The sequence below is a fragment of the Struthio camelus genome, chromosome 5 (assembly GCF_040807025.1).
Source record: "Struthio camelus isolate bStrCam1 chromosome 5, bStrCam1.hap1, whole genome shotgun sequence".
Taxonomy (NCBI): Eukaryota; Metazoa; Chordata; class Aves; order Struthioniformes; family Struthionidae; genus Struthio; species Struthio camelus.
Window position 1 is genome coordinate 56,390,539 of NC_090946.1, and position 17,578 is coordinate 56,408,116.

The following is a 17,578-nucleotide window of genomic DNA, read 5'->3' on the forward strand; positions in this document are numbered from 1 at the left end:
TCTCTAATCACTTACAAGGTAATTGAAGACTGATTAAAACGGCCCTTTAGCCTTCTCTCCTTAAAGCTGACAAACTCAGTTCTTTCAGCTTCTCCTCATAAGTCACGTGCTTCAACCCCCTAATCATCTTGATGGTTTTCTGTAGTATTTACTTAGGAGCCTCAGGCTGTACACAGCGCTTAAGCTGTGGTCTCAAAAGTGCCAAATAGAGGGAAATGATCACTTCCCTTGATCTGCTGGCTATATTCTTGTCAACACAATATGCAGTTAGTCCTCATCACCATGAGGGCATAGTGCTGATTCAACTACTACTCTATATTTTGCTTTCATTAGCTCTTACTTTCAGAAGACAACAGTCTGAACAGGAGCATAGAAAGGACTAGTTGTGAACTGTATAGAAATGGACATCTGGCTGCCTGCATGATAGATGATGATACGAGACCAGTAAAATATTTAAAATGAGGCCTAAGAATGGCTAAATGACAAAATTAGATATTTCACACTTGCCCAAAACATAACATAGTTTCATGATTGGAGTGAAGAAATGTAAATCGAGGTATGGCAGAAAAAAGCTGCTTTACAGAAGATGCACTGAGATGAGAAAAGATAGAAAGAAATAGAGACAGAATTTGACATCCTGTGCAGTTTCCTTCCCATTTCAAAGAAGTGTTTGTGGGAAGATTATGGAGAAGAAGACAAAACTGAAAAAAAGGAAAAGAAATGGAGGGCAAAGAACAGCTAAAAACTGGGAAAGAAGAGGACAAAACAGAGTGACGATAATAAATAATTTTTTTCTTGTTGTAAATTGTAAACAAATTGTAAAGTTATTAAATATTATTTAATAAAAGAAATAGAAATGATTATTATGATTATTTAAGTTGTTAATGGGGGAGAGAACATGACAGATGCAAAGATGTGAAGATATTGACTGATAGTGACCTAACATGCAAGTAGAACATTTACTGGTGTGAGTAAAGGGAAAATTGAGTCTTGAAAACACTGAACTAATAGCAGAAATCAGGCAGGGAAGAAAAGATACAGAAAGAGAAAAGTGCTTGTCTTTTCTCCTATTAAATTTAAATCAGGGATAAGGAATTTGTAAACAAATTGAAAACTGCAACAACATAATGTACCTTCTCCCTCTTCCCTTTCACAAAAGCAAGACATACATACCAAATATGAGAGCCCTATAACTTAGTGTATGCATTGTTAAAAGCGTCAGAAGCAAATTCTTCTTTGAGAATGTAAAGAAGCTGCTGCAGCAACACAGTGAAAAATATCTGAGCCTGGTTCTCCGTATTATGAGACTTGCACAGGTTACTCGGAACCTAATGCCAATGTTTCATCTCTTTTTGGGCCAAGAATCACCTGTGGGGAAAGCTAGAGATTATTATATGAGTCTACCCTCTAGAACAAATATTTATGTCAAGCTTCCAGATAATGTAGATACTTCTACAAGCAAAAATCTTGAAGTCCTTGTAGCAGTGCTGGAGTTTCAGAGTTGAAGTACAAGTCACGTTGCATTTATCCACTCATGGCATTAATGCACTTACGTATGGGGTTTTTTCCCTTGCAAAAAAAAAAAAAAAGAATATCTGCATGAATTTCTTATTTTACTGTATTTTATTACTTTTATTTGCTTTTAAATATAAGTAACTTAATTTCAAAGTGCTTCATTTCAGTTTTCAAGTTTCTGGAGAACTTTGGGTTTCATTCTGTGTTTGTCAAATAATAAGTAAAATAACTACTTCAAATCTTTGACTAGTATTTTTATAACTGCCGTAAATTAATTATAACTTACTTCAGGTTGTTAAGCTTTCTATTTTGCCATTAAGTTTTATTGATAGTGAGGAAATATGAATTTTCTGTGGAACTGTGTATCATTGCAGCAAAACTTGGCATCCACCTAAAGCTAAGAAAAGTCTTGTTTGTTCCCTACGGAAACGCTTCTAGAATTAACTTTGGTTTTTATGTATGCAGTATACCCTCCTAGACTATCGTTTAGTTTAGCTTGGCCTGAAGCAAAACATTTCAGGATATTTCAGGAGATCCTGATAATGTAATTAATCTTATAAAAATAATACTAAAATTCATTCTTTATTTTCCTATCCATAAATTGTATGGCTTTCCATCGCTTGTATAGCTCCATTCTCACACTGTCAGTGACAACTGTTAACTGTGTCATTATACTGGACAAAGATTGGCTTGGTGCCATTAAAAAAGGGGTAGGAATTGGTGTCTCGTTTTGCCAGAGGCAGAGCAGATAGGGTAGCCCTCCTTTGTGACAAATTCTCCCCAGACTTCAGCACTTTTCATTAAGAAAAGGTGAATTCTGTCAGCATCAGCAAGCATTTGCTTCCTGTCGTAGTGGAAAAGGGTATGACTCAGCAGTTGTCCTCAAAACCTGTAGAGACAGGAACGAGCAAATGGGGTTTAGGAAAGCTCTGTGTTCCATATGGAGGGTTTGAATTCACCCAGAGAGGGAAGTCAGGAACTGAACTCTAGCTTAAAAACTGAACTTGCTGACTCCTACCGGAGGAGAGAATGCACTGGAAACTGCAGCAGAATGTTGGTAGTCCAAACACCTTTGGTCAGTATCATTGAAAGTTTGAGTTACTGCTGTGTGGTGGTTGCTTGTTGTAATACATATTCTGCAGCCACTCCTGAGACTTTTTCCACTGAAAGTGGAAATATCACAGCAGCTGTAATAAAAGCTATTCAGAAATGTGAAAATAATAAAGCACTGTGTGCTTTTAACTTGCATATATTTTGCTATTTTTATATACCTCTTCTTTTTATTAAATTCTTAATGAGTGGATTAAGTGTTTGTAGGGATGAGTAATTTGAACTGGTCTTGCAGTGACCTCCTTCTAAAGAACCCATTACCTTTAGTTGTTTTTTCTTCTCCTATAATCAATTCGGATTTTGAAATACCAAAAGGCAAAATATTTTGAAAACATATTGTTTCAGAATTACATCCCTAAATGAATGAAAGAAGTAATGATTTTACTTGACACTGTATGAAGAAAATGAAGGCAGTACAGTGAGCTTTGCCTCCAGTTTTTCTTTGTTATTTGTCATGGATGTAAATAATTCCCATCTATAAGCAGAAAAATAAGTTAGGTATTTGAAAATGTGATTGCATGAGTCTAGTTGGAGAATGTTAAAATTTCCTGTGTGTTTTGCCATGGTAGTCTTTAGGAAAAGTGAGGCTGTTTTGCTGAAGTATAAACTAATTAGAAGTTAATACTATTTTTTGATAGAGTACCCATGCTAAGCTAAAATGTTTATGTATTTCATATGTATACCTATGTAATTAAGCATTTGCAAATTTCTTTCTCTTTAGGAAATACTTCTGCAAATCAGTACTCTGTATATAAAGAGTTAAGATCATATTGTCTGTTGTTTAAGGTGAGGATGAGGGCAGATATTATTATTTTATAATACATTCTTAATCCTTTGTTCTGAGACATGTTGGAAGTTTTCATTAGAGTTAAAATATGTTGCATGTTTACAGAAAGCCAGAAATTTATGTGGACCTTTCAATTTTAATTATTTGAATCATTAAATCATTTATTTTTTTTGCTTAAGGATACAGGAATGTGCCATTAAATCTATTTTTAAATATATATATTTTTTTCCAGTTTAATGTCTGAATCCAAATTCATAAAGAGTTGGAAAAAATGAGATGTCTGAGCTATAGGATTCACGGGGATTTCATATGAAGCCTATTTAATCAGGATAACACTGTTATTAATATTCATAAAGTCAGCTGGAACACAGATGACAGACTATGCGAGCCTAAAATTTTTTACTTGTGAATTTATTAAAAGCAGCTTAAAAAATTAATGGAATTTAAGTAAAGTTGACGAAAATGAAAATCTTATGTTAGCAGAAAAAATCTTTATTAGAACTTTCTCTAAGACCATCTTGCATTGATATCTTTGACAGATTTCAGTGGTACTTAAAGAAGAAAGATGCATGAATGGTCATTTAAAAGGATTTAAACACATTGGCACATTAATTTTTACATGAATAATAAGTAGTTTCCAAAAGCAATTAACTTACAGTGTACAAGATTTGAATTGGAAAATAGGACCATGACATCAAAGGGCAAAGCAAATGTGCTGTACATTTTAAACTTTTAATAACGTGATTACTTGAAATCTATTTCATTTCCACAGTAGGTGAAGTAGCAGTGAAGATGCTTATGTACAGCTTTGGTTTGTTTGGAAGTATAGTAAGATCTGGAGCAAAGAAATACTTTGACAACATGCTGTTGGTAAAGAACACAACTGCATGTTTTAACAATGGTGATCATATGCTTTTGAATCTGGCTTTCTTTACATTAGAGCTTTTGTGCATGGAAAATATGCATATATTGAATTTTTTTTTCTTTACACACATTGTTATAAGTTTCAGTGGGAAGCATTTGTTCTTTCTATATTTTTTTTGTGGGGGAACAAATAAGTAGACTGGGAATTTCCAATTAACAGTGGGACTATATTAATTAATTAATACTCATATACATAAGTAATTTTGTACTTAAATTTGTAGTGTCATTTTTACATGACTGTTAAATGTTATATTCACCAGAAAAAAACCAGTTTCTGGCTTTCTTTGCTTGATGTACAAAAGGTAATTTTTAATACAACCACAGGTTGAAGTGAAGAAAACTAGTTTGTAAAATTAACTCTGGATTGTGGGTCACAGTTTCATTCTGTATTCTCATTTTTTGTCTTGGTCCACCAATATACTTTGTTTATCTCCGGAATGAGTTTATTTTGATTTTTATCTTAAATATTGTGTTGACCAGAAGACTCTTTAATTTGTAAATGTGTTTCAATATTGACTGCTGTATCTCATTATATTCAAATGAGAGTAAATTAAAGTTTTAGAAATCATTGTATTTCATTTTTTCTGAGGCTTCCTCCTAGAAAAACCTTCATGACCATGGCCAACTCCTGATTGTTGTTGATTTGGCAGAATTTTTTCTTTAACACTGTCTGAATAACGTTCCAATTAGTTTTGGTTCGAAAAAATACCTTAAAGTACCTACAGTTAAAAAATGTGTATGTCTAGACTGATTTGTAAATATTAGGCATCAGTTAGATATCGGTTGCAGTGTTTGTATTCAGAATAACCTAGCTACTTAGTGCATGGAATATTTTGTTACTCTATTTACTAATGTTTTATTTCTAATAATAGGGAAAGCACACTGAGAAACTTGGGCAATCCCAAAAGGTCCTTCTATTTGACTTCGATTAATAGGTTGCCTAATCTGTTCTCAACAATACTTTCATTTTCTGTATGTATAAAACAGAACAATTCCTTTTAATTAGCAGAACATCTTTCACCTGTGAAGACCACGGAGTCTCCAATTCTATGAGAATATTCACTTGATATACTCTATTATTTCCAGGAGAGGGCAGCATTTTCCTACATCAGGTACATAAAAGAACCAACCCTGCTTAGACTGTCAATGTTTCTTGTAATTACTCCCAGTATATTTGTTGCTTGCTTATGAATTAACTTGCATTTATGGAACTAAATCATTCCAATCATTTAATTACACCTGAGGAGCTGAACTATAATTGCTTGCTTCCAACTAGGATCTGATATGGCTTGAGCAGTATTAATTTGATGTTTACTTTTCTGAGTGCTAAAAGCATTAAAATGATTGTGCAATGGGATTACATTTTACTAATTGCTGGCATTCATTAGCTGGGTAAATGGCGAGGAAGAATGACTGTATATTGTGGAGGGATAAAATTATGGTTTTAAATAGTACATTACTAGGCACATTAAGGCCCTAAGACATGTTTTAAAATACTCTAGAGGTTATTAAATACCGTATTTTCTTCATGTCTTGCTATATGAATATCTTATTAAAATACTGCAATTATTATGAACCTTTTTATGCAATATGTAGGGAAATGGCTTCACTGACAGGCACCCATTTCTTGATATTAATAACCTTCTATATTTTCAGCTAATCCAAAAGTAAATGAGGAACTTAGGAAAAGATTGCCAACTCCAAATCAACACAATTACACAGAATTGAAAAAGAAGAAGTGTACAGCTTCATTTGAGGACTTTTGTAAGGAACTTGGTGTTCTGCAATATGAGGTGAAGTTTTTTCTTTTCTTTTTTTATTAAGAACTAAGTACCTCAAATCAACACTTTGCTTTTATCATGCATACTTACAGGTAACCACAAATATGAGCTTAGATAGGTATTTTTTGAATGCTTAATATAAATGCTAGTCTTAAATCTTAAGTGTTTACATTTTTTTTATAATCTCAAAGTTAAAAATGAAAATTTATATAGCTTTGGGGGTCATATAGGATAGAAGAATTGCTTTCTCTATTGCCTTATTAGTTAAAATGTACGTCCTCATATAATACACTTGAATTTAAAAATTTTTTTTATTTTTAACTCTCTTACATTTACTATCACAGTGACAACTCTCTGAGTATTTTCATTGCCCAGCCAGTGTCTCTTCAAGCCATGTGTTGTAGGTATTTTTTGTTTTAATAAATATAGAAAAAATATCCTGGGAAAATATAAAAGATATACACAACTTTGGTCAAAGAAGAAAAATTGTTCTTTGTATAAAACATTTTAAAGGAGATGCTTGGGTAAGTAATGAAATGCATGGTAAAGTTACTGTATTAGTAAGAGCGCTAATTTCTTTAGATTCCCTTGATAGATTTAATGTAATTGAGTTTTAACCCATCAGAGAGGATATGTTTTAACATTCAAAATATTATATTGTAAGCCTAGTATTTTACTGTAGATCTTATTTGTTAGTGCTGAGGGTTAGCTCTTGAAGATCTTTGGTTATATGAAATATTTCAACAATGTAATTAACGGTTTTATATGAAATAATATGCATGCAAATATTTGGATGGGTTATTTAAGAAAACCAGTCAAATATCTGCAAGTTCAGAAATGGTTATAGGCCACTTTACTAGTACTTTATCCATGGATTGCAGGCAGGTGAAAGGATGTTTTAAAGGAGTGAAACGCGTACTGCCTTCTGTAGTAATTAGTAAAGTGAGCAGTCTTATTGCCTCCAGTGGGGCTACTCACTGTAGTTTGTGCTGTGCTCAATAGCATGTATTTGCAAGAAGAGGCTCTACAACAAGGAGGCAAACTAATAAATTTTTCAACAACAGCATTGCGTGCAACAGAAAGCTGAACAAAACCATTATATAAGCTAGATGTGTGAAGAGAAAATCTTTTACTGAAAAATATAATTTGGCACTGACTGTTAGGGTACACAGACTTTATTGTCCTACTATAAATATTTTTAAATCATTTGTCTTGTAAATTCTCTGTCAAATAAAGGCAAAGTATAGGTGTGTTATAATGCATTGTTTCAAGTTTATTTATCTAGAGTTCACTTTATTTTAGCTCTGAAATCTTGGAGCAAAAATTAGAGTCAGTGCCAGATCAAACAAGTTCAGAAGAACAAATGGAGGACTGGGCAAAAGGTAAGGACTTTTAAGATATTAATAGGGAACTTCTGGTGTTGTACCAGTGCTAGGCAGCGATTGGAACATATTTGTTCTTGACGATATAACCAACTAACCGACTTCAGAGGTAGTGCTTGGTGGGTTTTTAGTTTTTTTTTTTTTTTTTTTTTAACAGGAGAGCAGCTGCAAATATGTGATTCTTTCTAAACTTCTGTGTAGGAGGGGGCAAAGTAAGGAATGTAAATCATCAGGTCTCATTGTGTTTGACTGTTGAAACTTTGCTGTAATTTTTAGTCTTCACTACATTTTTAGCCTGTAAATTGTGCTTTGCTTTCCAAATTTTTATTTATTTATTTATTAACAAACCTGAAGTCTATTTTGAAGTAACTTTTTAAGCTACTTGTGCCTGGCTGAAGTATGATTAAGTCATCTACTAGTATTAACTGATTTCGTATTAGGCTTTGAGGTAGAGAGGGCCTTGGTTAACTTGGACTGAGGGGTTTGTGCCCCTTGCATGGTTCGTGGAGTTATAATCTCTCCATCGGGATGGAAGGATCTTCTTGTATTTGGATGACCCAGTTGTTGCTCTTGGATATGATCATTTTTGTTTCATGGCAGAAGCGTACAAGAGTTAGCACTTTACATGACTGACTGACTTTATGCAAGTGCGAGAAAAGTGACCTGTGACTAAATGACTTGTGTAGGTTGAAGACAGGCACAGACACGGGAAGGAAACCTTCAGTACATCATAAAAGGGTGGATTTGGTTGGCAAATGGCTCTTTGTAGGTCCAAAAAAATTGAATGGATGTGTCAACCTCAAAGGTGCCTGCTACATCAGATCCTCATAGCATTTTGTGAATTCTTCTTTTGGAATTTTATCTTATGTGTTCTTTCTCAAAAGATAATAAATGTAAATTTTGTCATGAAGAGAGTCTGATATTTAAAAGAAAAGAAAAAATACTCCATTTTGGAGGTGATTATACATTTCTTACAAACGTAAAGGAAATGCTGCCTATATTATCCTCTATAACATATTAGTTGAAGACCCCTTTTTTAATTCATGGAATTCTGAGCTTCTACTGAGCTAATTTAAAAATGTTTTTGAATCAAATACACTGAAAACAAAAGTATTCATAGTGTCATAACTTAGCAGAAAATTGTATTCTGACAACTTATACTGTATTTTAAATGTGTTATTGCCTATTCAGATCTAGTATTTTTAGACCTTTAGGGGTCAGCATACTCTAAGAATGGTTCAAAAGGTTAACTTTTCCAAAGTAGGCTAACAGTGAATACCTTGAATTGATTCTCTGTCAAATATTTCCTGACCAATTGCAAGAAATTGTATTCTTCTACAGTTCACACCCACTTTAAAAACTAGCTAGTTACCAAGTTTCATGTATGTTTTTTGCTGATGCATTAAGTTTATATTTTCTGTTGTTTAGAACACTATGTCTTCCAAGCTTACATTCCTGTGTTTTTGAATCTAATAAGGCTGGCATACAAAAAACTTGAAAGAAAACTTGGTATCCTAATATTTTTTGTAACAATCATAAGTAATTATATTTTTACTCTTAAAATAATTTAAAAAAAAAAAAAGGGAGGTGGTTATGGAGGGTACTTCATGTCACCATATTGGTTTGAATGAAGAAATAATGTTTTTCTGAAGTTTTTATTTGGACATTAGCAATACAAATATTTTATGTTACTGTAATTTATCTAACTGCCATCTTTGTGATAAGAAAGTGTTCATTATGTACCCTTAGTAGACAGCTCTTGCTCATTTTCTCATTGAACTGCTAAACCAACACAACTTTTAACAATCTGTTTAAGTGTCTAAACTTGAAATGTTTTCTGTTTACCTTTCATTGTCATTCAGGGTATCTTCCCTTTCTGAAGTAGCAGTGTACCAGTTCTAGTTATCCCTCGCTTGTAACTTCGAAGTTAAAAAAATTTGTGTGTTTTTGTTGTTTTTGTTTGTTTACTTTTAGAAAAACCTATAATGATTATTTCAGAATTTGTTTTATTAGATACTAAAAGATTAGAGAATAAATTATTTGTTAAAAAATAAGTAAATACTCTTAAGCATATCTGATAATAAATTCAGTTGACTAGATGAAAATTCAGTCAAACAGTGAGAATCTAAAAAAAAAAACAGCAAAAGTGAGTACAGAGAATGTATAGAGAAGTGGCAGGTTTATGGCAGTTATGTGGTTACATATGTAACCTGTTAATAAATATTATGAAATAAAATACTTTAAAGAGGGACAGCATTTAAGAACAGTGTATCTGAAGTGTTTGATGGCTGAGTGTTTTTTTTAACTTTCCAGATTCTGTGGATTATAAATATGCTTGTGTGGATTCAAGTCATGTTTCTGTCTCTGTTCTCACATATTAGGCGAAGTTAAGGAACAGCTTGTGTGCAAGGATTATTATTTGGGTTTTGTATCTAATTTAAATGTACTGTTTATCTCCACAGGATCTAGTTTTTAATAGAAGGATAGTGACTTTTCTCATTTCTCTCTAAGAATACTTGAGAGAAAGGATCTGGAGCATTGGCAGCATGCCAGTGAAGACTAATTTCCAAATGAAATGTTCAGACTCCAAGCTAGAAAGCCTAGGACTAAGGTCCATTATAAAAATAAACTTTTACTGGCAAACTTGCATAGCTTTTACATTTTGGGGGGAGGGGACAAGACACACTATGCACCTAGGTGAAGAGCTGTTACTTTTCAAGAGTTTAAATGCATGCCAAAACCTGCACAAATGTTAATACTGTGAAAACATACAAGGAAACTTGAATCCGTACTGGGTGCTTTACATACTTGCATATTCATACAGGACTTGATACGTCAATTTTCAAAAAGAGTTGGCAGGATAGGAAAGTGGTAAGTGTGCAAATATTGAAGGTAAATTTGTGTCTCATTTGACTTGTATCATGTACTGTGTTTGAATGGGTGCAGTATACCAAGTTGTCTCTTTACTATTGTAATGTTTTTGCCTGTGTTAAACTTCTGCCACGTGCTTAAAAGTCACAGACGTTCAAAAAGTAGATGAAGTCTTAACATATCAAATAGTTTGGTTTGATATGACAGAAAACTTAGTTTTGCTGACTCAAATGAAAAGCATTATATAATTATTATTTTGAATTTTTTTAAATGAGGCAATTAATTTTAAGGGCAAAGTGTTTTGCTTCCTTTAAAAGGTTGTTGTTATATTTTCCAATTACAGATATACATATGTGTGTGGATGTATGTATATATTTATGTTTCTAAATCACTGCTTAAAGCAGATATTGAAGGGAATATCAATGAACCAGTTTCATCTGTAAGAATTTGATGTCGACTCTTAGTTATGATCAGTATGTTCACTTTCACTATAGCTTATGTTATTCTTTGGAAGAATATTTTTCTGACTCATAAAAATACTTTAAAATTGCATGCCTGGAAGCTAGGGTTCAGAAGAGACTCTATTTTAAAAGAGATGTGATAGTGTAGATTGGAAATGAATTGCAGAACCAGCTTGTGCAGGGAAGTTTGAAAAGTGTTTTGTCTGATGCTAGGCTGCTTTCTAGTTCTGTTCCATTCAGGAGAAATAGAGGAGGAAAACAGAAATGTAAACCTACTTAACAAGTCATGCGTATGTAGCTGCTTAGATGAATGTGCATGTGTTAAGCTTATATATGGTAAATAGTCTTCATTGCAATGTGCGTTTCTGCCATTGTCTTGCATGAATGTATGGTGCTTACTGCTAGGAATCTGGCCATAGCTTTTCTTATATCATCATGATTGTGGCATATATGTCAGTGTATTGTTTACAAAAATACTCTTGAGGTTTTTTTGCTGTGTAGCATGTTATTTCAGGGAATAAAATCTTGCTAGAAATATCTTGTATGTTATTTACTCCATTTGTAAATGTCATTAATTGTCTACCACCCTTTTTGCATTCATTTTAATTGAGGCAATGTACAATCATGTATATAGGTTAGGTAATATGAATTATCCTTTTTTTTTTCCTTTTTCTTTCTTCCTTTGCTAACTTTCAAGAAATGAAACCCTTCTCCCTTACCACATATTTATGGACAACCTTACTAGGAGAAATTAGTTTTTTCAAGTTCTGTAATGATTTTAACATGCTTTTTCTGTGGGTTTGGTTTTGCAAAAATAAAAACTTATGTAATTACAAGGGCTTGTTGGCTGGAATTACTATTGTGTGACTTTCACACAATAATCATATAGCAAGCTAAAAGTCTGAAGGGGTAAAGAAAGCTTTGAGAGTAATATCGTAAGGATGTTTCCCACTTTCATCTGACGCTCAAGTAGTGGAAAAACTACTAGTTGTGGAGGTGCTACTTCTTCCTCAAAACACATCCATTACAGCTATAGATAGTGGGTAAAGTAAATCTGAAGCCCTTCTTCCAAGGCTGCAGTAGAGGCAAAATAAACTATATTTGTCATATTGGAGTCTGTTTTGTCTCTTACATGCCTCAGTAGAAGATGATATGAGCCTGTTCCTCCTTTCCTTGCCTCTTTTAGCAATAAGGAAAGCTATTTACCTGGAAAAGAAAGAAGACCCTGGGTATTTGCAGGGGTATATGCAGAGGAATGCGTATCATATGCGCAAAGAGGCAGAGTCCTGTTCACACACATGGCTCAACTGAGAGGTGTCATGTGTGCTCTGCTTTCAGCATCAGACTCGCTGTGTGCTAGCTGTCACAGATCCCCTTTCAAAGGGAGATGAGTAGTTGCAGGTTTCTCTGCACGGTATATGAAGCAGAAGAGAAGTGGAGAGGATGATCCTGCATGGGTAAAACAACACGGGAAAATGGAGTAGTAACTGCCAGTGATGATAAACATGAAAGATTAAGAGAAAATCTTTCTTGGAGAAAGAGGGAATAGAGCACCCTGACTTTGAAGGAAAGGAGATAACAATAACTGAAAAATCGTCAAATGCTGGTCTTTGCTCCAAATATAACACCCTTCCATGTGTATAAGTTGTCATGCCTCCCTCTTCTATCTGCTTCCTTTCTTCATACATTTTGAATGGTTAAATACAGTGTATTTGCAGGCAAGTTGCATGGAGTAAGGGTCCTCATCAAAAGGACAATTTGGTCTCCAGTAGCTACCTGAATTACTGGGTCACTATGAGAATGATTTTGTTAGAGCCTTTATGATACACTGAAAATGTGTAGTGCCTTATCTGCAGCACGTACTACAAGAACTAAGGAAGAGAATGCACACCTTAAAGTATTGCATTTCAAATCACATTACTGTTTAAAATTTGAAGGAAGCTAACTTCAGAAAGCCTTGCAATGTGCTTCTTGGAGAAGCAGCAATTACCACCGCAGTAATTTTTACACAGTGCTTCGAAGGAGCTTTGGAAGACCTAGCACAAGTACAAGAATTTGAGTTTTTTGATTTTGGGGGTTTTCCTTTTTTCCTCTTTTTTAGAAACCCGTCTCACTTTTATTTTAGTAACAATGAAGCTTAAGTTCAGAGCAGTCCTGCCTTAGCACAGGTCAGATGAGCAAAGACATCACAAAAAATTTTTATTAAAAAAGCAGCCCTGGGAATACAGGGGAAAAAGGCACTAGGGAATACATTGGCGATTCTCATCAGAGAGTTCACATGTGTCTTTAGACCATTTACGCTGGGCTATGGGGGGTTTTTTCTCTTTAGTTTTAAACTGGCATTTTATGCCTAGTGACCTTTTCTTTTATGTTGGACACTTAATTTTAAGAGTGTATTAAGAAAAATATTATAAAGCTGTAGCTTTCTGGGATTGTATTTGGAAGTCTAAATTCAGCCACCTTTAATTATTTGTGTGTGGTAAGGGAGGTTGAGTACATTTGGCTAAGAGAATCTTCACTATAATTAATGGGCATCAGGAAATATGACCCTGCCTAGATAAAAGGGAGTTCTGGATAATTAAGATTTAGATAATGGAAGGGGTTATATGTGAAAAGCAATTGTCTGGTATTACAATAGCAAAAGAAAAATGGGACGGGAGAGTTTACTTTGTTTTTAGTTGTTTTAGAAAACATAAACTCAGCATGCTTAATAAAACTCTAGCAGACACTATGTTTGGAAATTATGTAATAACTGCATACAGGCTGTAATGATATCCTGAAACCCTGTATTTAAACTAACCTGAATTACAATGAGAGATAAACAGAATATTTACCCATCCCTTATGAGCTGCTGCTGATATGTAAATTTATTCTTCTACTTTGCACAAATATACTTTTGAGCTACTGCTTAAACACTTCAAGGTCCTTAGCCAAACAGTTTTAATGATGCCTCCAATATTATGAAAGTGTGACATTTGATGAATGCCTTGTATAGTTGTGATATCAGGGAAAGTGTAAACAAAAAAAGCACATCAAGTCATCGTGCAACACCTAGATAATTTATAATTTTACTGTTTATATCCATCTTGACATTTTTTATCTGCCAAAGGCAGGTTTCATTTGGAATCTTAATCTGAGATTTATTTGGTGGATCTGGAAATCATAGCTAGAGTTCCCACAGGAAATGGTCCATCTACCAACAGATTAAATGGCAGTCCTGCAGTTGTTAAGGGAGCTCAGCATTTAACACACATGCATACTCATTCAGTCAGCACTGTGGAGAAAAATTAAAGTAGTAACCCAGGTTTAGGAACAATGTAGCTAAAAAGTCCCATATTTGCTGAATGACAAAGGGTTATATAGCAGCATTTCATTTTATTATTCGTGCTTGAATTTCTTGTTTGCTTTGTTGAGTCTGCTGACGAATACTAATAAATGCCTGCAACAATCCAGACGAGAGATGCCTGGCAACAAAGCTATGCGGTGGACCTCCCTGATCTTCTGCAGTTCACAACCTGACCTTTTGAAAAATTGGCTGGGCTAAGCTGCAGAATTTGGGTGTAATGGTTATTGTTAACTCCAGCTTTAGGATTTATTAATTTGTGTGATCAAGACTTACCTATACTTCAAAGTTTCAAAAGACCAAACACAATCATCCATCCATTAGAAATAACATTGTGTTTCAGTGAATCCCGCTTAGTATCTGACTAGAGATTCTGCTGTTTTGATGTGTTCAGAATCTAAAAATGTTTTTTCAAGTGCAAGACTAACCCAGTGAAAATCTGGTTTCTTTACAGAGACTAATATTTTAAAATAACAGTATGTTAATGAATCGTAAACAGAGAGTAGAAAGCCAAAGAAAATGTGTGAAATTTCACATTAATAAATGCATCACGATTAACTGCAGTGAATACCAAAACAATGACTGACCATATATTTTTAACGACTTAAAAGCATTTTGCTAATTTAAATATCCAGCAGTTGATACGTTTTTGCTGTTTGCATGTGAAATAAAATGGCAAAAGACTGAAAGTGAGATGGACAAGGGAAGCATCATTACTAAAATAACCAGAATCCTTGGAGAGTTGTAAAAATTGCCTTTCTGCCAGAATAACTCCAACTGTTCTTAATCTGTCTCTCAATTTATTTCCTTATGAAGGGTGTTGCCGGGGTTCCAAGCAAGTACAGGTGAATAAAGAAGCATTCAAAGTAACACAGATATCCCCCTGCTTAAATTGCTAACACAATGAATTCAGTGTTCTCTTTAGATTCCTTCAAGGAATTAAAAAATGAACCATTAAACTTTTGAGTTTTGTCAGTATTCTAGCATTTTAGCAGACAAAAAACTGTTTTCATGGCGCTCTCTCTCTTTTTTTTTTGTTTTTTTGATTTTTTTTTTTTGGCCCTGGGATATGGAGCAAGCTGAGACATTATTTCAAAATATACCTTACATCATTTTTACTTCATTCACGGAGAACTTTCTCATTAAAGTTTCAGTAAGAAGATAGTGTTCTATTTAATCATGGCTTTGGACTTCTTAAATGGTTAACTCAAGACAGAGGTCTGAGCATTTGAGTTGTAGTGTTCTGTTAACCTGACTGACTTTTAAAACAATTTTTATTGTTCAAAAGTTTGCTCTAGTAAAAGTACAGTCAAATAAGTGGTTTCTCTTTTCTGCATACTACTGAAATAACAAGTGTGTAAATACTTTACTCTGCATATCTGTCTTTTAATGTAGAAATACTACAGTCTGTCATGTGAATGAAAATTATGACCATGATAGAGTTTGGAAGGATACCAATCCAATTATTTGAAATTCCTGTGTATCCTTTGAATGTATAAACATTACTTTATCATTCTAAAAGTGATAGCTAAAAATAGGTTAAAATAGTCATTTTTCCTTGGAGGTCTTTTGAAAAAGAGTTGCATCTCATAGAATTTAAGCTGCCTAAAGCAACTCTGCCAGAAGAGAAAACTCCAGTCAGGTCTCTGATCAGGATAAGAGAGCAAGGAGGGCCACAGCTGAGGCAGCATAACCTACAAGAGAGAACACAGAATGGAGCCTTGGACTTCTGGCGTTTTACTTCTGTCATGATTTCCTTGATGACCTCGATTTGATTATTTTGTTACCGTGTCTCTGTCTTGCCCACGTTAAAATGACTGTCACAGTGCTTATACGTTCCTTATAAAATATCTGGAGAGTCATTAATTAATACCTCTCCAGAAAAGGTAGTTTTCATGGCTAATTTCAGAGGACCTTTGTCATTTGTTTCTTGAAATAAGAACAGATGTCCTACTCCAGTTTAAAATCTGGGTAGTTCCTGGATAGAGTTACTTAAATGCAGATTGATAGTCCTTGTTCCTCCCAACTGTCATGATCTCACGGTCTCTATTTCCTGCCTTGAATTGTCTAAATCAGACTATTCAGTTTAGCCACGCTGCTCTGTGCGTGGCTGACAGTAGTGAATCGTTGGAGCACTTGACTGTACAATGCATCTGCGTGATGATTTCCTCGCTGTAACTGCCAAGGGCCTAGTAGTTTATATGTGGGATTTAGGCTGGGCAGAGCCTTGAAAAATGAAAGGGATTAGCTTTGTATTACAACACTACTTTGAGCTCAGTCTTCTCTTATCAAACTGCTGTGACTGCTTCAGTTGGGTTTAGCTTGGAACCCTAGTGAATAGTCGTGTTAGTTTACCTGGTTTGCTTTAAGCATCAGAAAAGGTGTGCCATGAAGGGAAAACGGTCTGTTGTTAGTTGCTGGTTATTGGTTGTTGGTACACTACATTATGCTACCTTGAAGGGCCCAAGTAACTGGCAACTGAAGTAAATCTCTTGTACGTCCTAAGATGAATAGAGCTGCTCCTTTATTGGAGAAAATATGTATTGGCTTTGCACTTTCTGTAGTGGGCAGTCATAATTAGTTTTTCAGAGAGAAATAGAAATTACTTTCTTCTTGAAAATTCTGTATAGGATCTTTTCTTGGGATTAACTTTGAAAGCTTGTTTGAAGATGTAGAAAAGGGTGAAATGGTGAGAAAAGTGTATATCAATTCTGGTAGAGAAAGTTGAAAATAGTAAATACTCTTTGAGGTATGCATGTAACTATTCTGTTGCATGAAGAAGGAAATAATAGGCACAGTGAAAATGTATAAATCCTAAACCAGCCGTCTTCTTTCCACTTATGCCAGGCAATAGGATCAAATTCTAGCCTCATTTTCTTTCTTTGCATATTTATGCCTATAAAATCCTTTAATTTTACTTTCCCATTCATTTTCAGGAGTTATGCCTTTTAATCATTCAGTAAGGGGTGAGCTGTTGAGCAATCTTAGTCTTTCACAGATACTCTGTTTGGTAGAAGTTCCAGTAGTTATATGGCTGAATGAATGTTTGTCTTTGACAAAAATGCTGAGTAGTCATTTTCAGCTCATAAAGGAATATTCAACTGTAGTACTAATTTCACTTACATAGCTTCAAAAGTTAGTGGTTATCAGGTTCAAGTCTTCTATCAGACTTACATTAGACATAAACATAAATTCTATATTTATTGTTTATAAAATAGAATTTAAGTCTAGTGGTATTAGATGTTATGAACTTAAGACGATTCTATAGTCCATCTTTCACATGAAGCTATTAGAGATTGCTTGCTGTTAATGCACCAGTTGTCTTATACTAACAGCTTATTAGAACTTTTGCAGATGTGCGTGTATTGTCATACAAACCTGTCCCCCAAATTTATCTTTTCAGA

The 17,578-nt window shown here is 34.2% G+C and overlaps 1 protein-coding gene across 30 annotated transcripts in view; it reads left to right on the top strand.

The window, feature by feature from the left end:
- The window catches only part of MIPOL1 (mirror-image polydactyly 1), a 210,869-nt gene that overhangs the window by 37,738 nt on the left and 155,553 nt on the right, over positions 1-17,578 (top strand). For 15 of the 30 annotated variants that reach the window (XM_068946476.1, XM_068946486.1, XM_068946504.1 and 12 more), the window contains 3 exons: positions 5,343-5,448; positions 5,993-6,129; positions 7,420-7,499. In XM_068946476.1, the coding sequence (XP_068802577.1) occupies positions 6,125-6,129; positions 7,420-7,499 (85 nt within the window). In that variant the 5' untranslated portion in view covers positions 5,343-5,448; positions 5,993-6,124. Of the gene's footprint in view, positions 1-3,346; positions 3,412-5,342; positions 5,449-5,992; positions 6,130-7,419; positions 7,500-17,578 lie in introns of all 30 variants that reach the window. The other 15 variants (XM_068946495.1, XM_068946483.1, XM_068946491.1 and 12 more) reach the window with 4 other exon arrangements.